General features: G+C 38.3%; 1 protein-coding gene and 1 pseudogene across 26 annotated transcripts in view; both read left to right on the top strand.

Annotated features, from left to right (window-relative positions):
* Positions 1-24,029, top strand: part of NRCAM (neuronal cell adhesion molecule) — a 319,470-nt gene extending 295,441 nt beyond the window's left edge. For 20 of the 26 annotated variants that reach the window (XM_045827219.1, XM_045827218.1, XM_045827216.1 and 17 more), the window contains 3 exons: positions 4,102-4,233; positions 4,806-4,884; positions 20,185-24,028. In XM_045827219.1, the coding sequence (XP_045683175.1) occupies positions 4,102-4,233; positions 4,806-4,884; positions 20,185-20,422 (449 nt within the window). In that variant the 3' untranslated portion in view covers positions 20,423-24,028. Of the gene's footprint in view, positions 1-4,101; positions 4,234-4,805; positions 4,885-20,184 lie in introns of all 26 variants that reach the window. The other 6 variants (XM_045827217.1, XM_045827215.1, XM_045827214.1 and 3 more) reach the window with 1 other exon arrangement.
* On the top strand, positions 12,207-12,520 carry LOC123811182 (annotated as a pseudogene).
* Positions 24,030-27,182: the final 3,153 nt, after the last annotated feature.

Below are 27,182 nucleotides of genomic sequence, written 5' to 3'. Positions count from 1 at the left end.
CCCACAGTCCAGTGCACAGCTGGCTTGCACATCTAGCCAGAATGAGATTCCACCCTTAAAATCAAGATGTGGCAGTTTTTGTCCTTTTATAGGACAGAAGGCAAACCCTTCAGAAAAAAATTTTTTCCTCAGTGTTGCAATATCTACAAATACAGCTGCAGCTGACAGTTCAAGGTGAGCTGCCATGATGGGTGGGCCATTCTTGTGTGCCAGTGATGGAGAAATAGGACGAGGCTGCAACCAGTTATTGTTGCCTTTTAATTATAAATGTAACTATTAAAAGGAATAAATATTGATTAAACCCTAGTGACCTTAGTGTGACTTATTACCCCTAGGAGCAAATATGTGTTGTTAATCTAACTCCCTTATTCTCCCATTTTCATTGCTCTGTCCTGTAAGGCTGCTGGATTAACCTCAGGGTGAAAGCACGTCTTCCACTGCTCTTGCTTCTCCTCTCCTCCATGCCAGGTTCTGAGACTGAACGTCAGTACTGGGCACGGAAGCATACCATTTGGGCTAGTTTTGTAACCCTGAATTAATAAGCACCTTCTCTGGGTTCTTCTAATTTCAGGAACTGAGACTCAACTTTCATCAACGCTTGTTTCATGAATCTTCTTAACATGACACCATCTCTGCCTTTGATAATCTGAGTTTTTAAGATATATTTTGTAATTTTTTCCTATGGCACAAGCTGCACACTAAATCAAACACAGCTGTGGGAAGTGCCTCTTATCCACACTCCTGTTAGGAGCCCCTCCTCTTCTTCTTCCTTATCTCTCTCTCTCAGCTATGCTGTCTCTTCTTCTCTCATATCACAAAAGATTTAAAGCAGATTTGTATTCACTGAGGCCAGTCAGCTGCCTCCAAACTTTGGCCAAGGTAATTTTTCCCTTTCCATACATTTCTAACTACTTTAATGGAATAGGACATACTTTTATTTATAATGGATTCTTTATAGCCACTCTCCTTACTGTCTCTTCCATGTTTATTTTATTTTCTAAGTACTCTGAGATTTTCCCTCAGAGGCCTGTACTACCCCAGAGCACACATTATGCACCAGACAAGAAGCAATGCCATAGCAGAAGGCTGTTGTTAAAACTAACTTCTTGGAAACAAAGCAAATTTCATTCCTCTGGCTTATTTTCTTTTTTTTATATTCTTAATATTTGTCTATTTGTTTAATTTATGACTTTATGGATTACTCAAGTAATACAGGATATAATTTTATTATAAACCTTTTAGGTAAGTTAAAAATCCCCTTTCTCTATTCTGCCCAATCCTACTAATAAGCCACCAATTAAAAACTGGATTCAAACCCTGGCTGGTGAGGCTCAGTGGACTGAGTGCCAAACTGCAAAACAAAAGGTTGCTAGATCAATTCTCACTCAGGGCACATGCCTGAGTTGCAGGCCAGAGGCAACCATACATTGATGTTTCTCTCCCTCTCTCTCTCCTTTCCCCTCTCCCATCTCTCTAAAAATAGATAAAATATTTTTAAGAAATAAATTTTTAAAAAACGGACTCAATAAGAAACAGCCCACAGGCTTCATTCTGCATGAATGTGTGTGTATGTGAGGCACAATGGTGGTCACAATGTGGGTTTGTACAATCATCTGTAGTTAAGAAGATTTTAGAGTGTCCTGGGAAGACTTGAAGCCATTTGTGGCCATTGTGGGCTTTAGATCCCTTCTTATATGGATAGGAAGTCAACAGCAGTTATTTGAACTTACATAATTTTTATTTTATCAATTTCTGGTGCACTTGTGTGTGTATGTGTGTATCAGTATGCACACACATGTACTGTTAACATTCTGTATCTGCCTAAACTTAAATAATTGGTTAGTGAAATATTTGGCACTTTTTCTTTAGGTATAGAGGCAAAATCAAGGTCAGTTGGATGTTTCTTTATGAACTGTCAAAGAAACTTTTCCACTTTTTACATAGTTGCATGGTAGCAAGCTGCCAGTAGGCAGTTCAACGTAGACAGTTGCCATCTTTATAAAACGATGTTTGTGCTAGTTTTTAAATATCTTATTGCATTTTTCCCTTATCAGTGCATTTAATTAGAGGGAAAAATGTAAGTGCAGTTACCATTTATGAAAAGGCTTTAAAAATCATTAAGCATACCCAAAACTCTTTAACTTTAATCAAATGCTCAACAGAATTACACCAGTTGGGTTTTGGTTCAGTTTTGAAGAAACACAGAAAAAACATGTGAGAATTGACAGAAATATATTGCTGAAGAGTGTATACTGATGGACTTTTAAAATACTTTTACCTGTCTCAAAATAGAAAGTCCCTACAGCATTTTATTCTTATATGTGAAGACTCCTGCAGATTTGATGTCTGGATGTGTTTTCAGGAATATATTATGACAGCAGGGTGTAATAGCTACTACCGTGTATCCTGGAATCTGGCAGACATGGGTCAAATTCCAACTGTTGGGCAAGTTTTTTACCCTCTCCAAGCATGGATTTATTCCTCATGCTTACCTCAAAGGATTGTTGTGAAGATTAAATGAGATTTTTTTTCTCCCAGCACAGTGATTTGCAGATAATAAGATTTCAAAATGTAAGCTCTCATTATGACTGTCTTGATCTTCGTCGTCATCATCATCATCATGATTATGGTGCCTGTGTGGAAGGGGAGCACTGTCCATACTGGTGCTTCAGTTGTATCAAGTTAAAATACAACTCAAAACCCCTCTAACCAGTGAGGCACAAGGGGCTATTAGGGAAGCGCCACTGGCATTTGATTTGTATTCCAGATAATGTATTTTAACTTCTCATTTTATTTCTTTAACATACATCTACACATTTTTCATGTTCCTATTCACACTTGATTTCAAGCATTTCATTTTTCTCATATTTTGTGTGGAGAAAAAAAAAGCAATGAAGTGGCATTTTTGCACATATATCAGAACCTGAGACACATGTAGCTATGCTTATACCTGTATCCAGAGATCTCATACACCTAACCCAACAATGTTAAGTGTATTCAGAAGAATTTCAATCAAATTAAAAGCATGACAGAGGCATGCTTATGAATCAATAGTAGAAAACCTTTTATCTTAATTACCATAATCATGGTCAAAAGAGAAAAAAAAGGCCTTTAAAAAAACTTTATACCAATTTATTTGAACAAATCCTCATTGGCATGTCTGAATAGCCATTGATGCTGCACTTTGTCCCATTTGATTACCACTTTTGAAAGCATTAGAAATGCCGATTATTCTATGTTTTTCTTAGGAAATTTGCAAACTGCCACTGGTTGAAAAAGACATTTTACATTTACTGACTCAAACAGAATAGATGAAAACTTAAAGAATATGTATACATGTGAATGAGTATTTTCTCTCTAAACTAGTCACTTACTCTAATAATGATGCCACTGATCAAGATATATTTCAAAGCCTTTTAAATGGAGAATAAGCAATATTGAATATTGATCTTTTGAGGGTAAATTGGATTTTTCAGAAATTTGCAGAAGTCATTCAGAACCAACTCTTATAAATAAAATGAATAACAAAGGAGATGAATAACAAATCTAATATTTGGGGTGAAAATTCAGATATAAAATAATAAGGCTGGTTTTCTTATATGGATAGGTTTCTTATGTGGAAAATTTTTCTTTTTAACAGATTTCCACAACATTTTGAAAAATGGCAGCATCGTTGCAATGCTATGTTAGCCTCTAAAGTGGTTCCTTTGAAGGAAAAATACTCCATTAGATGTATACATTCTGTTCTGTTTAAAATTCAATCTTATATTCTCACTATTGTACTTAATGAACAGTTTATCTTATAAACAGTAAATTTGTTAATTGGTTTGGGACTATGTTTCCACTGAGAATGCATAGTTAAAATAACTGAACATGTTGTTCAGCAGGGTTTGTTGGCATTTAATGGTATTAGCATTCAGATTTCTCTGTAAATTGTTTTAATTACGATTTTTCAAAGTTAAGTATTTGGTTGATAACTAACAGATTCTAAGTTGGGCCCACATGTAAAATATATAAAAGTTTATTACTATGGCACAGGAGACAGCAGTTCTCATCTTTCTGTTTGCCTGTTCCCACTGACACCATTCACTTGTTTTCCAGCAATGGCAAGCCGGCAGGTGGACATTGCAACTCAAGGCTGGTTCATTGGTCTAATGTGTGCTGTTGCTCTCCTTATCTTAATTTTGCTGATTGTTTGCTTCATCAGAAGAAACAAAGGTGGTAAATATCCAGGTAAGAAATAAAAATTAAAATTGTCTTATAATGCTGCATAACAATCCATCAAAGTAATAAGAAACCATGAAGGTACATCGTGGAGATTTCAATATGTATATCTTCCCAGAGCCATGAATTTGGACTCTGTTCAAACAATTTTTTGTCTTTTATATCTAATGGGAACCTAAACATTGTCAAGGATCGGAAGGCATTTGGGGAGAGTAAATGAAACTGTTCTTTGAATATATTAGTGATTCTGCTTCCTTAGACTGCACATAAGCCATAGGTGCACCTACAACCAACAGACAGGGAGGGGGAAGGTACCTGAAGTCTTCCAGAGGAAATAATGCATAAACTGAGTCTTGATACCAACCATGATGTTTAACACTGCTTTCCTATAGGGTTAATGTTATGCAGCCCATAAAGCTGTGTAAAAGTATTTTCTACTGCTGCACATTTCAGAGTGTACTCTTTAAAACTCTGAATAAGAGAACACAGAATCAATAGATAAGAATGTATGGGGGAAATGGGGATAACTGTAATTGAACAATAAACAAATTTTTTAAAGAATATCATTTTGAAATTTTTAGTGAAAGAGAAGGAAGATGCCCATGCTGACCCTGAAATCCAGCCTATGAAGGAAGATGATGGCACCTTTGGAGAATACAGGTGAGCCTCTGCGGCGGCTCCACCCCCCACTTCCCTGCCTGCACAGACGCTTCACTCCGCCTCCCTGCACTAGGCTCCGGCCAGAAACAGGCTCTCCCTGGCATTTTGCATTTTCCTCAAATATTAGTTTATAAACACTTCCCTCGCAGTTAAAATAGTCTCTCACTTCTCATTAAATAACAAATTTCCATTTTAGTCATAAGTTGAGAGGCAGAGTATCTTCCACTGTGAAATATCATACAGAGGCCTTGTTGTATTGATCAATCTAGCAAAACAGTAAGTTACAGTAAGAGTTAAATCTACAATAAAAACCCTACAAACCTTCACTGTAGCGAAAACTACACCTGTCATTTTCTAAACAGTGCTTTTAAAAAACAATGTTACTTGCCCTGGCCAGTGTGGCTCAGTTGGTTGGAGAATTTTCCCATAACTGAAAGGTTGTGGACTCTATCCCCAGTCAGGGCGCCTAAGAAAAGCCAACCAACTGATATCTCTCTCTCTATCTCTCTCTATCTCTATCTCTCTCTCTCTCCCCCTCCCTCCCTCTCCCCGACCCCACCCCCAACCCCAGGTGCTTCCTCTATTTCTAAAAGCAATGAAAAAAAAAATGTCCTCAGGTACGGACAAAAAAATAAAAGTAAAAAGCAAACTTAAAAACCAATGTTACTCTTTTTAATCTTGGATTTGAAGCTTAATTTTCCAAAATAAATATATATAATTCTCCCCACCAATCATAAAATGGTGACTAGTATGTTTTAGAGGCTATTGATTATTAAGAAATATCATAGCTCCGGAGGCAGCATGATAACTCAGAGTATTTTGATAAGACAATCTTGACTTGGCTCCATCATTAAGGACAAATTTTAATATAACCTATGTGTAAAATAGTTTAAAAATTAGGGAAGGAAGGCAGGAAGAAACTTTAAACAAAGGTATTCTTGCCTAAGGGTTATAAGCCTTTTCAAAGAAAGATAAATGATTACTTTAAATATGTTTTAAATATATAAATTAACTCACTTAAAAGATTGGGATTTTGGTGTGCCAGAATACTTCTATTTATAAAATGCCTTATTACCTTGCTTTCTCTTTTTGTAAGCCTCTTGATTACATAAAATATAATCTTTTAAATAGGCTCTGAGCCCACTTTAGGCTTGTTTTTTTGTGGGGGGTTTTTTGTTTTGGTTTGGTTTTTTTGCCAGAAGAAAAGGCTTTTAGGTGAAATAAAATATTTCACTATTGTGATTTTCAGGTGACATTTATAGATATTTGTATTACTTTCTACCTGTCTCTAGAGCTCATTTTTAGTATTTTCATGTCAGTATTCTGCAGGGAGAAATAATGCCAAAGATAAGAGATAATTGAATTGATTGGGGGAAAAAACATGCTTTTGACAGGATTGGTTTTTATACCAGTTTTCATGCAGGTACCAGTGCTTTTGCCTTTGTGCCTCAGCACCTGAACTTGCATATCCCGATCTCTTCAACAGACGACTATGATTTCTAAAACTTCCCAGAATTTCTATATCTCATGATGACTCTGGAGCTGAATGTTTATGAAAACCTCCTGCAGCATCCGCCCACCCCAGTCCACCCAGACACTTTCACAGTACATTAGAGAGCCTGCAGATGGCCACTGCTGAGGGCGGCTGCGTCCTAAACTGGATGAGTTGAAATCATTGCTGATTTAATTCCCTCTTCTACATGTTTCTCCTGTAAAACAGAGGAGCTGATAATGACTAGAGTTCTTGCTGCTAAAATTCTACACAGGATATGCAAACACCCGCTTATATATTGTGATGAAGCTAAATCTTTAATATAGCCTGAAAAACTATGTATTTGCATGAATTGAAAATAAACCATTTCACTTCATACATTCTTCACATGCTGATGGATTTCTGTTCAACCTTATCATGCTTAAATGAATCTGGGAGTGTATTGCTCATCTTGTGCTTATCAAATGTCATCTTGCTACTATAGGGATGTGAACCGTAATCTCCTGTACTGTGACTTTCTCAGGATACTATGCTGCCTACTCCATTAAAACTAGACTGAAATGAAGGTTGGATGAGTGTGAACTGGCTTGGAATCAAGAGACTGTTAGTTTTACTGTCATCTCAGCCATTAACCTTGATTTATTTAGTATCATTTAATTTGTCTAAATCTTTTTTTCATATATAAAATGATACAGTTGTTTAAGATTTAGATCTCTGAAGATTTCTAGTTCTATGATTTCTATGTTCCTCTATGGGCTATCTACTAAGAACTTTTAATATGATTTTGGATTCCAGAGCAGTGCATAGCAAGTATTTGGTCTGGCCTCAGTATCTCTGAGCTTACATTTATTTGGTCATATTTCTTTGTCTTGGTGTTAATTCATATGTGATATGCTTGTAAAGTGTTTTCTTTTTTAAGTATATTTTATTGATTATGTTATTACAGTTGTCCCAATTTTTTCTCCCCTTTCTCCCCCTCCTCCCTGCGACCCCCACCCTCCAGTATTCCCCAACCCTTAGTTCATGTCCATGCATCATACATATAAGTTCTTTGGCTTCTACATTTCCTATACTATTCTTAACCTCCCCCTATCTATTTTGTACCTACCACTTACGTTTCTTATTCCCTGTACCTCTCCCCTTCACCTTCCCAGCTGATAACCTTCCCTGTGATCTCAATTTCTATGATTCTATTCGTGTTCTAGTTGTTTGCTTAGTTCATTTTTGTTTTTGTTTTTGCTTTTCTTTAGGTTTGGTTGTTGATGGTTGTGAGTTTGCTGTCATTTTACTGTTCATAGTGTTGATCTTCTTCTTTTTCTTAGATAAGTCCCTTTAACATTTCATGTAATAAGGGCTTGGTGATGATGAACTTGTTTAACTTGACCTTATCTGGGAAGCACTTTATCTGCCCTTCCATTCTAAATGAGAGTTTTGCTAGATAGAGTAATCTTAGATGTAGGTCCTTGTCTTTCACGACTTGGAATACTTCTTTCCAGCCCCCTCTTGCCTGCAAGATTTCTTTTGAGAAATCAGCAGATAGTCTTATGGGAACTCCTTTGTAGGTAACTGTCACCTTTTTTCATGCTGCTTTTAAGATTCTCTCCTTATCTTTAATCTTGGGGAACTTAAGTATGATGTGCCTAGATGTGCTCTTCCTTAAGTCCAACTTATTTGGGATTCTCTGAGCTTCCTGGACTTCCTGAAAGTCTGTTTCTTTTGCTAGATTGGGGAAGATCTCCTTCATTATGTTTTTTTTTAAGATTTTATTTATTTATTTTTTGAGAGGGAAGAGGGGGAGAGAGAGAGAGAGAGAGAGAAACATCAGTGTGCGGTTGCTGGGGGTCATGGCCTGCAACCCTGGCATGTACCCTGACTGGGAGTCAAACCTGCGACACTTTGGTTCGCAGCCTGCGCTCAATCCACTGAGCTACACCAGCCAGGGCCTCCTTCATTATGTTTTCAAATAAGTTTTCAATTTCTTGATCTTCCTCTTCTCCTTCTGATACCCCTATGATTTGGATGTTGGTATGTTTGAAGTTGTCCCAGAGTTTCCTAAGCCTCTCCTAATTTTTTTTGAATTCTTGATTTTTCATTCTGTTCTGGTTAAATGTTTCTTTCTTCTTTCTGCTCCAAACCACTGATTTGAGTCCCACTTCCCTTCCCTTCACTGTTTGTTCCCTGTACATTTTCCTTTACTTTACTTTTTATAGCTTTCACTTTTTACTCTAGTTTATGGCCATACTCAACCATTTCTGTGAGCATCCTGATTACCAGTGTTTTTAACTCTGCATCTGATAGGTTGGCTATCTCTTTGTCATGTAGTTGTATTTTTACTGGAGCTTTGATCTGTTCTTTCATTTGGGACATTTTTTTTGTCTTTGTCGCCTGTTACATAGTAGGGGATAGAGCCTTAGGTATTCACCAGGCCAGGGCAACCCAGGTCGCTGTGTTGTAGCACTGTATGTGTGTGTGTGAGGGGGGTCCAAGAGGAAACAATGGCACTTGCTCAGGTCTCCACTGGCTTTCAGTCACTGCCTCCTCTACCCACAAGAAAATTGGGCCCTTCTGGTACTGATTCCTGGGTGGGTGGGTCTGTGTACATTCTAGGACCCTGTGGGTCTCTCCAACAAACTCTCCTTTGAGGCTGGGAGTTTTTCATGCTGCCACTGAAACCCCCACAGTCATTTTCAGTCAGAGGTTTTGAGGCTTTATTTCCCTGCTCTGGAACCCTGGATTGTGTGGTCTGTCTCACTCCCCAGTTGTTCCTCCTGGTTTATCCACACGCAAATGTGAGACTGCCTGCTCCACCAGCTGCCACATTGCTTCAAGTCCTCTCCTCCCAGCTGCCTGTCTCTGCCCCTTCTACAGGTCTGTATGAATATTTCCCCTTTAGCTCCTTGGTTGTCACACTTCCATGTAGTTCTATTTTCTGGCAGTTCTGGTTATTTTTTGTTTTTAAATTTGTTATTGTCCTTTTGGTTGTGTGAGGAGGCAAAGTCTATCTATCTATGCCTCCATCTTGGCCGGAAATCCTAGGTTTATTTGTTGATCATTGTGAGTTTGTTGTCATTTTACTATTCATAGTTTTTGATCTTCTATTTGCTAGATAAGTCCCTTTAACATTTCACATAATAAGGTCTTCACATAATAAGTTCATCATCACAAAGCCCTTATTATGTGAGTGTTTTCAAATGGCTATTTTTAGCTTATGTCTTGAGTTTCTCAGAAGAGAAAGACATTTCCTTGGGCCTTTTGAGTACGAACCCATTGGTTCATGTGTGAAGACAGAAACACTCATCACACATGTAATTACACTGACCTGGGAAGTGCCAAGGGAAATAAATTTCTGACAGGTGTCTTAAACATGAAACACAACTCAGTGATTTTTTTTACTGAGACTGAATGTTCATAAGGACAATTCCACAAGTGGAAAAATTTCCCCAAATACCCAGCCAACCCTTTGCTATAGCTGTAGCTTCATCCTGTGACATCCTGATATGACCTCAAAATTTTTCCATTTGGTTTCTTTTCTGCTTAACAAAGAACAAAAGACCTTAGAAGTCACAATTAATGAAAATGGTTCCAACTGTTTATTACAGAATATTTTTTATTAATACATTTAAGTGTCATTCTCTTCTCTAAAGCTCCAGGGTGCCTTCTCTGCTTTGCTGTTGGGAAGCTTTGAGCTCTGTAGTATTTATTGATTTTTATGCTGTCTTACTATGAAAATAAGCTAACATGCTGATCTCACACACACATATACACAATTAGGGCAATTGCCTAAGTATAAATTAATTCTGTTTTAATATGCTCATTCTTCACATTGAGGATGAAACAATCTACATGGTTGACTCTGAGACAGAGGATATGTCACAATGCAAAGGGGGGTGGAACTTCAATGGCCAAATTTGATGTTTTTTTTATATGCTATAACCTGGTGCCCTCACTCCAAAACCCACCCCCAAGCAGTTATCCTCCTCTGGAAGCCTGCAGCTTTCTTTGTTTCTTTAATTATACAGACAATAGGATCTGTATCCTTCCTAGCATATAGAAATATCAGAGAAACAATGCAACCAGCCATGTATTTTTTATTCCTTTATAATATATTTTATTGATTATGCTATTATAGTTGTCCCAATTTTTCCCCTTTGCCCCCTCCACTCGGTACCCCCATTCCCTCCAGCAATCCCACCCCCTTAGTCTATGTCCATGGATCTTGCATATGAGTTCTTTGGCTTCTCCATTTTCTATACTGTTCTTAACATCCCCCTGTCTACTCCATACCTACAAATTTGTACTTTTAATCCTTACACCCTTTTGCCCATTCTTCCCCTACTCCCTCTCAACTGATAACGCTCCAAATGATCTCCATATCTATGACTTTGTTTCTATTCTGCTTATTTGCTTAGTTTGTTTTAGATTCACTTGTTGAGAGCTGTGAATTTATAGCCATTTCAATGTTCATTGTTTTGATCTTCTTTTTCTTAAATAAGTCCCTATAACATTTCATATAATAATGGCTTGGTGATGATGAACTTTTAAGCTTTACCCTGTCTGGGAAGCACTTTATCTGCCTTTCAATTATAAATGATACCTTTGCTGGATAGAGTAATCTTGGTTATAGGTCCTTGCCTTTCATGACTTTGAATACTTCTCACCAGTCCCTTCTAGCCTACAAACTTTCTTTTGAGAAATCAGCTTACAGTCTTATGGAAGCTCCTTTGTAGGAAACTATCTGCTTTTCTCTTGCTGCTTTTAAGATTTTCTCTTTATTGTTAACCTTTGGCTTTTTCATTTAATGTGTCTCAGTGTGTTCCTGTTTGTGTCCATCTTATTTGGGACTCTCTGTGCTTATTATAATAGACATACAATAGACTTGTATGTCTATTTCCTTCACCAAATTAGGGAAGTTTTCTTTCATTATTTTTTCAAATAAGTTTTCAATTTATTGCTGTTTCTTTTCTATTTCCGGCACCTCTCGAATGGTGGTACACTTGAAGTTGTCCAAGAGGCTCCTCAACCTATCCTTGTTTTTTCAGATTCTTTTTTCTTCTTGCTGTTCTGAATGGGTTTTTTTTTCTTTTTTATGTTCCAAATCATTGATTTGATTCCTGGTTTCATCCACTCCACAGTTGATTCCCTGTAAATTTTTCTTTATTTCACTTAGTGTAACCTTCATATCTTTCTGGGTCTTTTTTATGCTGTAGAAGTATCCAGTGAGTTCTTTGAGCATCCTAATAACCAGTGTTTTGAACTTTACATCTAATAGATTGCTTATCTCCATTTTGTTTAGTTCTTTTTCTGGAGTTTTGTTCTGTTATGTCCTTTGGACCATATTTCTTTGTCTCCTCATTTTGGCAGCCTCCCTGCATTTGTTTCTGTGTATTAGGTAGAGTTGCTTTGACTCCCTGTCTTAGTAGCTTGCCCTATTGTAGAAAAGTACACCTATGAGTTAGATGGAGTGGAGCCTTAGGTAATTACCAGGACGGGGCAACCCATGTGAACTAGGTTGATGCAATCTCAGATATGGTGTCTCTGCTCTGTGGCTCTGTGTGGGGGAGGCCTCAGAAAGGTGGCAGTGGCCACTGCCTGGCCTCTGGAGTTTAGTCTGGAAGGTAGCTGTCCTCCAGCACTCATCCTGATGCCAGACACTTCAGCTTCTCCTCATATGCCACTGGTGCCCCAGTGCAGGAGCCCAGAGGGAGTGAGTCTATGTAAGTCCTAAGTCTGCTGCGGGCCCTTTAAGGGGAGACTCCCACCCCAGCTGCCCAAGACTCCAGTGATCACTATGGCTCACTAGCACCCTGGAGGCTGCCCCTTCTCAGGGGTCATGATGGGCAGTAAGATGGTGTCTGCTAGCAGGATCATTCAGGTAGTCAAGCCACATACTCCATTAATAAGGTTCCCTAACAGAAGAAACCATCCTAAACCCAATGTATCAGAAGTTCTGAGATCAGCAGGACTACCATCTCACTTTTCTTCAGTTTCACAGCATTCCAAGGGAAGTAAATCACCAGATTAGCTGATTCATCAGGGTCCACCAGACACTGCAGAAATAATGAAAACATTACCTTAGAAATAAAAGGAAATCTATGTATCAAGAAAAAATTTAATTTATTTATCCAATATGGAGGTCCAGAATAATCACTGACACTGGCTGCTCTTTGTCATCGGACGAAAGACTAGTCTTTACAATAAAGGACTTCCAAAATAACAAGTAAGAAATTGTACATTAAACAACTTTAATAAATATTCTGTAACTATACAGAAAATTAGCACTATATAGAAAATTTAGATGGACATTTATATCTTTTATGTATTCTTGGTCAGCACCTCCACAAGCTTACCTAATTGTTTATATACTTTATACTTATTAAAGTGCACATTTAAAAATGTTAGCCTATTAATTTATTCTTGATTATCAAGTAAACCAGTGTTGAACTATTAAAAGCACACAATGTATAGTAAGGTATCATAGGTTTCCCATAACTTCACTTTTCTCTTAATTTCTGTTTAGACATGAATTTATCAGGCAGAATTGCTGCTTTTTGGAAGTGATTTTCCTGAAATTGGATGAGGATCAGTGAAATAATGGTTCCATTATTTGTTCTTATTCTCTTAATATTTTTTTCATTTCACAACGTTACTAGAGTATTACAGGCTTAATAAGCACATCCTACTCTGAATGATAAAAATATAGCCAAAGTAAAACCAGTGACTTTGTGGTATTAAGACTGGGTAGTTAACACAAAAGATTATCTGTCACCTATTTTTAGAAAAAAAAGTCAGTATAAAATCAGAGATCAAAATGCATATAGCATAGGTAAAAATGTTTGACTAGAATTTGCAATTTCTTATGTTTTTAGGGGTGTTAAATGTTGTTCATTGGTTTATTTTGCTGTTTTAATTGTAATAATGTATGTAAATCCTGGTAACCATTACTTTTCTCCAAGTGAATGTCTGAAAGATTCATAAAATCAACCTAAATATTTACCTTGTTAAGGTAATTTATGGAACTTTAAAAGGATCTTCCTATGCCAAGAGTATATATTGTGAAAATAAAGTCTCAGACAGCTAAATAAATTTTCTTCCATACCTTTAAAAAAAAAGGAAACTCCTGAGAATCCCCCAGCTTCTTCCACCACTCCAATCCCCACTGATTTGTATAGCCAGAAGTTATGGGGATTTATCTTCCTGGCACTGGGACCCTTGATTGGGTCGTCTGGTGTGTGGGCCTGGAATCCCTCACACCCAAAGTATCCCTCCTGATTTTTATCCACCACGCATGGGTGCAGAACCACCTGTTCCACGTCTCCATATCTCCACCCCTACCTGGTCTGGATGAATGTGACTTCTTTAATTCCTTGGTTGCCAGACTTACATAGACCTTAATTTTCTGACTATGCTGGGTGATAGTTGTTTTATAGTTTAGTTGTAATTTTTGCTGTGGTTGTGCAACAAGGCGAGCCATGTTATGTATGCCTCCATCTTGACCAGAAGCCTTTTTTTTTTGTTCTTTAGAATCATTTAACTAAAAACCAGAATGAACCTGGGTCATAAACCATATGGACATGACACTCAAACTCATAGCATAAATGGAGGCTCTTGGCATGGGAATCTTGTCATTCATGTGACCACGGTCCTGTTGCAAGCATTCTAACCCTTAAGCATTCTAATCTTAAGCATTCATAAGGCTTGAATGATAGGAAGATGTGTCACATTTGTTATATTACTTTAGATTTATTCTGCTCAAAATCATAAACAAGTGTGTGAGCAGTATAAATAATGACAGACTTTTAGAGAGTGTGTTTGGAAAGAATGTTTGAGTCATGAATGTCAATGAAACTGCAGCATGGTTTGGCCATGGTAGGGTGGCGACCATAGGAAATAAGATCAAATAACTACAGATTTATCCATTGTTGCTCAATTTTACTCATCAAAGGTACATTCAGTGTGCACAACCCTGAAGTGCTTTTGGAAAAAAAAATGTGAACTCCCTAAAATACATTAGGTAAGAGAATGGAAAGAATGCATATATGCATTCCAACGCTTTGCCTAATACTCTAAAATTAATTAAGATGGAATGAAATTTTTTAATCCTCACCAGAGAACAGTTTTTCATTGTTTCTAGAGAGAGAGGAATGGAGGGAGAGGGAGAGGAGAGAGAAACATCAGTGTGAGAGAGAAATATTGATGTGAGAAAGAAACATCAACATGAGAAAGAAACAATGATCAGTTAGTTTCCTTATATGCGCCTTGACTGCGGATCAAACCCACAACCTGAGCATGTTCCCTGACCAGGAATCAAACCCATGACCTTTTGGTCTATGGGACAACACTCTAACCAGCAGAGCCACACAGGCCAGAGCTGGAAATTTTTTTAATGTTAGAATTCTGCAAAATTTCTAAAATGCTTATTATCTCTTCTATTGTTATTTTACAATGAATTTGTTCATCCAATATTTATTGAGTGGCTACTGTATGCCAGGCTGTAGAGATATCAAAACCAATAACATGCTATTTCACTGATTTATAGTCTAGTGAGGGATGCGGGAAGTAAAAGAACAATCTGAGCATAATGTGAGAAGTTCTATGAAAGGAACAAAAACTGTGGTGCCAAGGGAGCAGGAGCAGAAAGTCAAAGCCAAGCAGGTAGCACAGAAGGAGAATGGAGCAATAGTCTCCCTGGAAGAAGTGATGCAGGAACTGAGTTGTGATATCATAATGTGAACATTTCTTTTCACTACACAACCATCTTTATTCATGGATAAAACTATCAAAAGTATATTTTGTGGCTATTGTGTACTAGTTTAGTACTATTTTATGACATTTTGAAATTTAATTTTTTACATTCTAGGTTCAGAATTAACATCTGACCCCTCCTGTCCTTAAAAGTTTTCATAAAAATGTACATGACTTTTTAAGCTTTGAATACAATGTAGCTAAATAAGTCTATGACTTTTAAATCATCTTCTGTATCTTTTAAATTAATATCATTTGGGAAACTACCTTTTTATACTTAAACTTGAGAAAGTGTCTTCCCTTGGTACAATGACAAAAGCAGTTTATTTGATATTTCATTATAAAATTCATCTGTAAGTTCAAAAAGGAAAGCACTAACACAGTGCTTCAACACAACCTTGAAACCACTCATTACATCTCAAAAGTTCTAAGTGTGTGTTACACAAAGAATTTCTTAGAAAATAAACCCCTCTGTGGTGAAGACCCAGAGTGGACAGAAGAGGTGTGATGGCGGGTGTGTGGGCTCAGATCACACACTGGGCACTGTGCTGGTGCCTCATGTAAGCTCTTCTCATTCAACCAGATTCTAGTTATTGAAGTTTGATATTACATCACACCACTTTTACAAAACTAGTCTTAAAAAATCTCAAGCTGCCTTTGAAGAGCTGTTCCTTGAAAGATTCTGTTAGTTGCTAGAGCATCCCCTTCCAACTTCACTTCTTTTCCGCCCATCGTATGTTGCTGTAGGTCCTCTGTCCTCCACTAAGCTGGACTGAATGTTTCCAGGGAGCCCCTTCTCACAAGCCACTGTGATTATGTATGAAAAAATCCAAATGAATCTGCAAGAAAATAGTAGAATTAATAATAGTATTTAATAATGTTGCTTGACAAAAATTAGCATAAAGTTCGTTGTATTTCTGTGTACCAGCAAACAGTTGGAAAATAAAATTTTAAAAATAATTCTAGTTATGATAGTAAAAAATATGATGTTAGAATAAACCCAACAAAAACTATTACAGGGCTCTGTATTCCATTTTGCTGATCAATTTGTCTCTCTCCACCAGAAATACATTGTCCTAATTAATACTATAGCTTTGAATGAGTCTTCATATCTGGTAGGTCAGTCAGGTCCTCCAACTTTGTTATTTTTCCTCAATAATTTTTAGATATTCCTTGCCCTTTTTCTTCACATTTACATCTTAGAACCAGTTTGCCAAGATCCATATAAAAACTGGTTGGATTGTTATTGGACCTAAATTGAATCTAGAGAGCAATATGGTGAAAGTGAACCTATTTGAGGTGTTTGAGTCTTCCTGTCCGTCATGATGATGTATTCCTCCATTTACTTAGCTATTCTTTAGTAACTCTAAATAAAAGTTTCCTTTTCTCCCTAGAGGTCTTAAAACATATTTTTGTTGAATTTTTTCTTATGTACCTCATATTTTTAAGATATCATAAATGGAATCATTTTTAAAATTTTATTTTCTAATTGTTTACAAGCACATAAATAAAATTGACTTTTATTTTAATGTTCGCCTATAGATTCTTTTGGATTTTTTACACACATAATCATATCATTTATAAATACTGATAGTTTCTTTTGTTCTTAATATATTGGCCTTCTATTTCTTTTTCTTACCACTTGCTTTTTGTGACAAGAACTGGCAATGGCAGGCATCTCTTCTGTGGTTTCTGACATCAAGCATAGAGCACTCAACATCCACCATTAAGGGTGACATTTCCCCTGGGTTCCTCATAGATGCCTTTAATCAGGTTAATGAACGTTCCCTCTTCTTCCAGTATATTAAAGTTTTTATTGTGAATGGGCATTGAATATTACCTTATGCCATTTTCTAAATCTACTGAGATAATAGTAAGATACTGTCCTTTTCTTCTGGTAAAATGATGAATTATATGAATTGGTGTTTTAATGCTGAATCAGACTTGCATTCCTGAAATAAACCCAACCTGGTCCTGATATATTATCTTTTTAGTAAGTTGGTAAATTTTATATGCTCATGATTTCTTTGGGATTTTCTCATCTGTCTTCATAAATGAGATTAGCCTGTAATTTCAGTTTCTCGAAGTGTTCTTGCTAGTTTCAGATATCAAGGTGGTGTTAGATGCATGAAAGGATTAAAAGAATGGTTCTGACATGTCAGACTCCAGCACGTCCAAAACTGAGCTACTTGGTCTTCCACACCAAACATGCTGTACGCCAGCAGGGTAACTCTATCCTTCCTCTTTCTCAAACCAAAACTCTTGGAGCTGTTTCCCTGTCTCTTATTCCCATCTAATCCATCAAATCCTGTTTTTTCTACATTTAAAATATGCCCATGCCCTGACCCCTGTGTGCCACCCCCAGTGTTCCGCTCTGGCCCAAATCAGTCAGCTTACCTCTGGGTTACTACAATGGGCCCCTGGCCTCCTGGCGCACAGGACAGCAAACTTTTTCTGCCAGGGGCCTGATGACAAATGTTTGACTCTACAGGGCACCTGGCCCCTGCTGCAAATCTACACTTCTGCTGTTGGAGTGCAGAAGCAGCCTCAATACTATGTGATAAATGGGCTTGGCCTAGTTTTGCTGTTTGCCAACCCTGCCCTTTAGGGTAGGCTGTTCTCAACACTGATGACAGTAATCCTTTTAAAATGTAAGATCGTGTCACTCAACCTTTGGAAACCCTCCAGTGCTTTCTTATCTCACTCAGAGTTTAAAGACAGAACCCTTAGAGTGTCCCACAAGGTGGGTAGGCCATGATCTAGTCTCACCCTATCTCCTCTCTGGTCCTTTAACTCATCCCCTCATCCCTCCACTTTCTCTCTCTCTCTCTCTCTCTCTCTCTCTCTCTCTCTCTCTCTCTCTCTCTTAGTTTCAGCCACACAAGCTCTGCTCTCTTCCTAGAACTTGCCAGGCTTGCCTCCACCTCAGGGCATTCTCACTGTGTGTTATTCCTGCTGGAATTGCTCTCCCTCCAGCTCTCCACCTGTATAACTCAGCTCTTTTCAGTCTTTGATCAGGCTTCTTCTTAATTAGGCCTTGTCTGAATGTCCTATTTAAATGTAAGCCTTTCACATCCTCCCCTGACACCTTTCTCCCTCTTTACTCAGCTCTTTGTTTCATGGCACTTCTCCTTCTGATATACTATACAACTAGTTTTTTTGAATACGTTGATTATTTATTTATGTCTGTATTTTCCTGACTAGAAGTAGCTCAGTGAGCTCAGGGTTTCATTCTGTTTTGTTTGCTGCTATATTGCCACTGACTAGGACATTCTCTGCCCTATAATAGGCACTCAGTAAACATTTATGAGATAATGGATGGGCACGTGGATGAAAGCATGGAGGGCTCAAAGAAATGCCATAGGCTAGAATTGGAATCCAGGTGACAGAACTCCCCTTATTGAATGCTTCAATGGAGTTAAGTGCCTCACCATGTCATGAGCAATATTTCACACGGAACATTCAAGCAAAACCTTCAAGTTAATGACTAAAGATGTGCAACTCATTCTTGGAGCAGGTTGGAGAATGGATGCTGTGTCCCATAACAGACCCCAAGTGCAGGCCAGCTCAAGGTTCTGTGGTACTTCTCCAGTTGTTCATTAGTAGTGGTGATAACAGAGTTTGTTCACTTTGTGACAAAAACTTGTGTTTTGTTGAAACGACTAGTTTTCAATAGCATATGTGAGTATCTTATTAAGCTACTATTATTTTCCAGTCTTAAGATTTTCTTCTTGGAGAAAATTGTAAATACTAGTAAGAATTATTGGCAAAAGAGCCAGAATATTTGTACATCCTGAAATATTTGTATCTTGGTTAGAAAAAAAGTCACTCACAGAAATAAAAGGAGCAATAAAGTTCTAGTACAAATTGGTGGGTGAAATGTAGCTAATGCGACCTTTTTTTTCCTTTACATTAATCTTTTTTGTTTTTTACTAATAATTTATGGTTTTCTTTATTTTGCCTATATTTTTGTTCTTTGGAAAAATATTATAATTGCCTTTTTCTTTTTTTCTTTTTTTTTAAGCCAAGTGCTCCCAGTTAAGGAATAGGTCAATATGCATATCTAGTTACACAACTCAGTGAGCGGCCATGCTAAAGCATAATGAGTACTCTTCTACTCCCAGATGCAGTGCTTAGGGGTTCAACAGAGAAATCAGGAAAAAATGTGTGTTATAAAGCTTTATTGAATTGCACTCCTTAGATTCCTACCTGGTATGGCTAGGCTACACAGGACACTTGGGAGAAGAGAGCAGTGGGGGAGAGATGTGGACAGGAAGTGCTTGCTTTTACACTTTTGGAATCTTTCACACTCTAGAGTATATTGGCCTGCCATCAATAGTACAAATGGAGTTCTCGTAAGTTATATTGTGTTGCTTTCTAAAATAATAAATCTTTCCCCATTAACTGACATTCTTACAGAAAAAAATATTGTATTCTATCAGTATAAGGATTTTGCTTTTCTTCTTAGGCTGTTTTCATTTGTTTCTTCTGCATCCTCTTAATGGAATTTGTAGGTCTCTTGAAAGGTAAGGCTAACATTTACAAGTCTGCCCTGCACTCAATAACAAAATTATTTGAAATGCAGGATTTTGCTTCTTCTTCTTGATCAGAAAAAAAATTCATATTTCACACTTAACCAAAATCATCTCCATTTCATATCCAAGGAATCAGAGATATTACACAGTTTAATGTATAACTTCTCTACTTGCCATAATCTTTTACACCCTTTTGAATTCAAAATAATAATGATTTTCATTGTTTTTCACATCTTCCTTTTTTAATGCTTGTGATTATTTCTGAATTGTTTCCAAATCAGGAGCCCAGACCTGACACTGATGTTGATTGGCATGCACAATAAGAAGCCATCCACCTACTGAAGACTGCAATTACGTCATTTCTGTTCCTGATTTTCATTCTAACCACACACCAGTCACCGGGGTTAACCTGACGATTAGATGCAGTCGCTCGGGACTCCATACACTTTATCATAACTCACATGCATGATCTTTAAGAACGAAACATTTTACCTAAATGCCACTCTTGATAAAAATTTATTTTTTTTCCAGTGATGCAGAAGACCACAAACCTTTGAAAAAAGGTAGTCGAACACCTTCAGACAGGACTGTGAAGAAAGAAGACAGTGATGACAGCCTAGTGGACTATGGAGAGGGCGTGAATGGCCAGTTCAATGAGGATGGCTCCTTTATTGGACAGTACAGTGGTAAGAAAGAGAAAGAGCCAGCTGAAGGAAATGAAAGCTCAGAGGCACCTTCTCCCGTCAATGCCATGAATTCCTTTGTTTAATCTGCAAGCCTCTTGCCAATATCCCATTCCTCCAGAATGTTCCTCTCCAGCACTGTCCGTCAGCCTTCTCATACTGTGCGCATAGAGGCAGGAAGTATATATTCTGCTGTTATGTGAATGTTATGAGAACAGTTAAAGTAAGAACATAATTCAACCAGATGATTTATTAATATGAACTGCAGTGGAAAGCGCACAGTTTTTCATTCAAAATAGGTATTCTTGATTTTCTCAAAACTGATCAAAAATAGTACATCATCAACAGATCGTGTTATTTCTTCTTCAGGATATGGTTCAACATGATGCATGAAAAATGCTGCACAGTTAAAGAACATACCTGCGTATGTTACTAAAATATGGTTTGATACTTTGTTTATACTATCCTCAGCTGAAACCCTAAATATGAATTCAGTTTTCATTGTCAAGAGTGTTGCTGTAGTGTTCTTTAGAACTTCAATGTCTTTGTGGACATTGTTGTGAAATTGGTGACTCTGTGTCTAGCTGTTAGTCTTTTTGGGAGACTGTTAGGAACAGTATGTACAGTATATACTTGCTAAATGAGTTAATCATGACAGTTGCATTTGCTGACGCTTACTGAAACTCTGTTACCTGCTCTTCACTCCTGTTACTTCGTAGCCTTCATAATCTTCCAGGTATTACAGTGGTACAGTGTTCTACTCTTTACATCATCTCTACATTTGGTTGTTTTTAGGCATAAATAATGTGTATTACAATGTATTTTGGCATTTGTGCCATGCTTAAAGAATCAGAAACAAATCACTCTAATCAAATTCCAAAACTTGTTCCATAAAGCACAGGGCAAGACACATGCAGTGCCTTCAGACAAGAAGCATTCCATAACATACTGCCTTCTGTGTCAAAGATGCAGTTGACACAGAGTTCTAGGTGACTGTCATTAAGAGTAACTTTTTAAAAAAAGCAGAGATAATGGAAGTGGCAGTGCTGGGAAAAAAAGGAAATGTGAAAATAAAATTAATAAAACAGCTTATTTTAAGAAGTATTGTCCCCATATGTATAAAAAGAAAAACTTTATCACCAACTGGAATGCATGATGATTTTTTTTAGCCTTTTATGGTTTCTACTAAAATATGTCCCATTCAGTAAGAAGGATGTCAACTTGGTGGAAAATTTGTTTTAAAAACAAGTTATTTCAAAACTAAATAGCATGGCAAAATATAATAGCATGGCAACAGGAATGTATTCCCGCTTTTACCCATGTGGTAGCTTTTGAAACTCTCTGCAGCATTGAAAGATGTGGATGCAAATTGCTATGGACACGTTTCAGAATCTAAAAAGTCTAGTAAGTGCTAACAAGACCAAGAGTCAAACAGAGTACATCTGCAGTTTCAAAATACATATACTCTACCATGTTCATAAACAATATCTATTAAGTGGTTTACCTCCAAATATAAAATTCTATAACAACCTATGGTTGAAGGAATGCTCAGTTTCATTTGCCAATAAATTGGTTTCTCATAACTTGCATCAAGTTTAATTTTAAGTAAAGCTTTTTATATGTAGATATTTTGTTGAATTTGTAAATACACTTAAAATGTAGATGCTATATGCTTATAGGTGTCACATACAAATAAACATGCAAACAATGTTTATGTTGTACTGTATAAAAAGTTAGCTAATTAATAGAGTGCATGGGACTGGAAAGCATTTAAATTCCTTTGGGCTTTATTTTCCCTTTTTGCTGTGAAACTTAAAAAGTGAACTGTTCTACACACTGACAACAGTGTGTAGATGTTTCTAGATGAACTCTTCAGAGCTTTTCCTGTGGGGCTCAGTAAGCCGAGTCACGTGGCATCTTTGATACATGTAGGGTAAAGCAGAATTTGAAATAATTCCAGGTGAAGATGGCCCTATATACTTTCACATCTCTGTATTTGCTTTTTACGGATCAGCCTTTCTAACAGAAATACAAAAAGACAAAACAGGCTTGCCTTGGCATCAGAGAGCACAAAGGCAAAAGTTACTTTAAATTTGCCAGTGTTTGGGGGAACCAATCGAAGTGCAGTTTTTACTCATCCATAACAGTAGATACTAAATTTACCTGTGCAGGAAGTGCAACATATTTTGTATCAAAATTAAATGTGGTTTTAAAAGTCCCTCTCTCTTTCATAATATATCATATTCCTAGTGGAGTGCAAATGTCCAGTGGTATATGTAATGGTACAGGCAGGTATGACTGGATTGCATCAAAAAGTAACCATTAAACAGCCTTGATCTCTTTGTGATTTTCAACACTTTCAAACATGTTTCCTAATGTTTTAAAATAAAGCAAATTTTTTATTTTTGCTTTTAAAATCATATATATGCAGAGAAAATTAAACACAAAACTAAACACATAAACAGAGCTAATAGAGTAGGGCATATCAAAACATTTTCATGAGAAGCAGGAATAGATATTACCAGCCTTTCGAGAAACCATCTGAGAAATCGGGTGCTGCTTCCTTGTCTGAGGCCTGACTGCTGCCCTAGCCTGTCTCCCTGCTGCTCCAGCCCGTCTTCTGTCCACCTAGACCTCCGCCCTCCCTGCCACAGACAACTGGGACTCCTTACCCTCTCCCTCTTGATGGGAGAGTTTGGGCATTTACAAGCATTATGCGAATGTCATCCACTTGCTTCACCCCAGCCCCGTTCTTTTCATTGTCTCAAACCTGTCTAGCTCTGTAAACTGCCAACGTCCAGTTTGTCTACTGCTTGCCCTTATTCACCTGTCTCCTGGTCCCAGCTTTCCACCCATGAGACCTTCTGGCACAGAGCCCCTCTCTACATGGTTATTTGGATGACAACATGTTACAGTGGTCCCCCGTTATCTAAGCAGGATAAGATTCCAAGACCTCCCACAGATGCCTAAAACCTTAGATAGTACCAAGGCCTATGCATACTATGTTTTTTTGCATGCATACATACATACCTATAATAAAGTTTAATTTATAAATTAGGCAAAGTATGAGATAACAATAACTAATAAGATAGAACAATTATAGCACTATACTGTAATAAAAGTTATGCAAGGCTTTGGGAACGTTATTAAGTAAAATAAGAGTTACTTGAACACAAACACCGTGATACCAAACCACCGATCCAATAACCAGGATGGCTACTACGACTAGAGGAGGGGAGAGCGAACAGCGCAAAGATGCTGGATGAAGAAGACATGTCCATGCTGGACAGAGCTGGATGGCTCCAGATGGCTTGTGATTTAAAACTTATGAATTGTTTATTTCTGAAATTCTTCATTTAATACTTTTTGATCACCATTGACCGTGGGTAACTGAAACTGCAATAAACAAAATTGTGGCTATGAGGACTACAGTATGTAAGTCAACAATAAAATGCTACGTAGACCTTAGTATTTCTAGCACAGAGAGCATTCACTTCTGAACAGAAAACCAGGACCTCCACTTCATGCTGCGGCACATGCTCACAGCCCATTTCCTCAGGGCACATCGTCAGTCACAGCTCTGGTCAGCAGCAGGGCCGGCAAGTTGTAAGCCTGAGCACAAAAAGCATTGGTACATTGATGCCTTCTTGTTCAGGTGGTTTATAATAACACTGGTCTACTTTTATTTTATTTACTTTTTATTTTTTAAAAGATCATATTTATTTATTTTTAGAGAGAGGGGAAGGAAAGGAGAAAGAGTAGGAGAGAAATATTGAAATGAGATGGGCCTGGCCCACAACCCAAGCATGTGCCCTGACGGGGAATCAAACCAGAGGCTTTTCCATTTGCAGGACAATGCCCAACCCACTGAGCCACACCAGTCAGGGCTGGTTTACTTTTAATGGCTGATTTTGGAAATGGCTTGTGGAAACAAGAGACATACAAAGAACTGAAAATTCTCACCCAAACTCAGCAAATCTCTCCCCATCAAGAGATCTTCCTACAAATGACCACCAGAGGACTCCCGTGCTCTATTCAGGGCTAAGGAAACATGGTGGGGAAATGAAGCCTCTGGAGAAACTGTGAATAGCTCTTGATCCACAGTCTGACTGTGCAGACAATGGCTGTCTACTGCCAGGGGAAATGGGATTTGCAGCTTTCAGGGAGTGAGTGTGTGCGGCTGTGAGCCTTGTTAGTTTTCTTTTTACGGACTGTGTCCAGGCAGCTGGTGGCTGGGCAGGAGAGGAGAAGCGGAGTGAGCCTCCTGGCTCCCACCAGGCACCCCCTCGCCGCTGCAGGCTGGTGAGGGTGAGGGCAGGGGCATGTAGTTCACCCCCTTTCTCCAGAGCATGCCATTCTGACTGCCACCGGTGCTCTGATGTTTTGTGATTGGACAGCATAAAAGCATGGTTTCCACAGCTTTTATTTTTTCACTTGTAAAAAAGCAAGAAAGGAAGAGAATGTTATGAAAGTATTTATATTGAGAAAACAAACAAACAGTTCCCAGGATGAGGTAGAAAGTGACCGGAATTTACATTCCAGATCCACTGTATAACCATGTGTGAATGAAGCCTGCTTTGTCTCCCGCCTCTTTAAGGCCTCTGTTTCTTCAACTTTAAAATAATGACAGAAAACAGATGAGTTCTAATATCCCTTTCTGATTAAGTCCCATGGTTTTACATAACCTTCCCTCTCCCCAAAAAATGTATTTTGAGAGCCTACGAGAGAGAGGTAAGTGGGAGTGTACAAGACGAGCTAAACCAGATGTGGTTCCTGCTCTCCAGGGCCTGGGAGTCTGGTGTGAAAAGACAGACGTTAATCAAATGACCACCTGAATGAATGTGTGATTCCAAACTGAGATAAGCCCCATGAATCCGTGACAGCAAATAGTGGAGGAGGCTGACCTGTGTGGTGAGGTTACGAAGGCTTCCCTGAGGAAGCAGAATGGAGGGAGAGCTGGGGGACAGAGAGAAGAAAAGACAGGACAAAAGTCAGTATGCTAGGAGCAGACACTGGGGCCGGCCATGCGGAGGCCTGAGGACCACAGCACAGGGTTTTGTGTTTATTCAAGGAGTAGTGGAAAGTGGGGAGTAATTAAACAGTTGAAGGAAAGGGTTATATGATCACATGTTTGTTTGGGGAAGAGAAAGGAATCATGGGATTCAGTGCAGAGAATGGGCTGGCGGGGAGCCAGAGAGGTGGATAAGAAGGCCCGGAGAAGCTTTGGGGAAGCAATTTGGTCAAGAAATGGTACAGGTCGGATCCAGATCTGACACTGGAGAAGGAGAGAAGTGGTGCATTCTAAAGATATTCAGGAAGCAAAATGATAGGAGTAAGAGGTAGGATAGGGGAGGTTGAGAGAAAAGGAATCTCTTAGATTTCTGACTTGTATAACTAGACATGAGGTATGCTTAGGGGGCAATATCAGGAAAGAACCAGATTTGGGGTAAGTTATGAGTTCAGGTTCATAAATGAGAAGTTTGAAAAGCCTCTGAGGCAACCAAGTAGAAATGACTGGAATTGGAATATAGGGGCTTAATGCTCAAAAGGAACTTCCAAAGTGATGAGTAGTCATTGAAGCCTGAAGCACCAGTGCAATTGCCTAGGGGGAAATATAGACAGAGGGCTGAGGATTAAAGTTATTAGGAAAATCCGATGTATAGATGGACCTCTAAAGGGAACTAATAAACAGGAAGCCAGAGAAGCTGGGAAGAAGTAAGGAGAGTGTGTTGTCTTGAAAGCCAGTGAAAGACACCATTTCAGAAATAGAGAATAGTTTACAATGTTATATAATGTGAAAAATCATACAAATTGAGGACTGGGAAATACTTTTTGGATTCGAAGGCATAGAGGTCATCTGAGACCTCAGTAAAGCTGTTGGGTAGAGTGTGGTCACAGAATGGAATGAACTGAGGAGCGAGGAGAAGGTGAGGGAACGGAGACAGTGAGATTTGCCGTCACCCCCACGGACAATCCACCTGTCCCTGGCTTTCCTCGACACCCCTGCCTCTGCAACATAACTCCAGTGTCCTGCTCTCTGCTCACAGCCTCTCCTCCAAACTACTGACCCCTCTAGTTTCTCTCAATCCTTCAGCTGCTTCTGTTTTTCCATACCCTTTCCAGCATGGATTTTATAGTTCACTTTTTATTTTCATTTTTAATTACAGTTTACATTCACATAGTTCATTATTTTTTAAAAACTTCTTTACCCCAAAGTCATTTGCCCATCTGTCTTTTCTAAACACCCATGGAGCTAAATAACTGATGTTACTCAGGATCAAGTCCACTGTCTGCTTTCTACTGCCTGCCCCTAGGAGCTGGAAGACAGAACAGAGGTCATTATAAAGTCATAAATATCTTCAGATGTCTCAACTTGCCACACTGCACAGTAGGCCGGCTTATTTTTCTCAGGCAAACTTACATTCTCACACTTAGCAATGACCACTTCAAATCTTTGCTACTCTCCTCAAACATTCAACCCTGCTTCATCTCCACACCCAGCCTCACAAATCATTCTCTGCAAAATGATCTGACATCATAATTAGCTAAAACAAGAGAAAGAAAAGCAGAGATGGGAATTCCCTCACCAACCAGCAAACCAAAGTGCCAGGCTCAGTGCGCTCTTATCTTCTAACTCCTGGGAAAGTGCAGGAGCTGCCCTTCCTCCTATCGTGGACCAGTCCTCCTTCTTGGGTCTGGAAACCCCTCTGCCTGTCAGTGGAGTCCCAACCATCAGTCACCCCTTCTTCTGCTCAACCGGATTTTCTATTGACATTTAAACGCACTCAAAGCCTCTCCCATCTGGAACAAGGAGACCCTTGAAACCTTTGATTCCCTCCCAATACA

This window comes from Phyllostomus hastatus, unplaced genomic scaffold (genome assembly GCF_019186645.2).
Source record: "Phyllostomus hastatus isolate PE091 unplaced genomic scaffold, TTU_PhHast_1.1 phas_scaffold_78, whole genome shotgun sequence".
Classification (NCBI taxonomy): domain Eukaryota; kingdom Metazoa; phylum Chordata; class Mammalia; order Chiroptera; family Phyllostomidae; genus Phyllostomus; species Phyllostomus hastatus.
The sequence above is the reverse complement of the archived record's forward strand: the minus strand, read 5'-3'. Positions and strand labels throughout refer to the sequence as shown.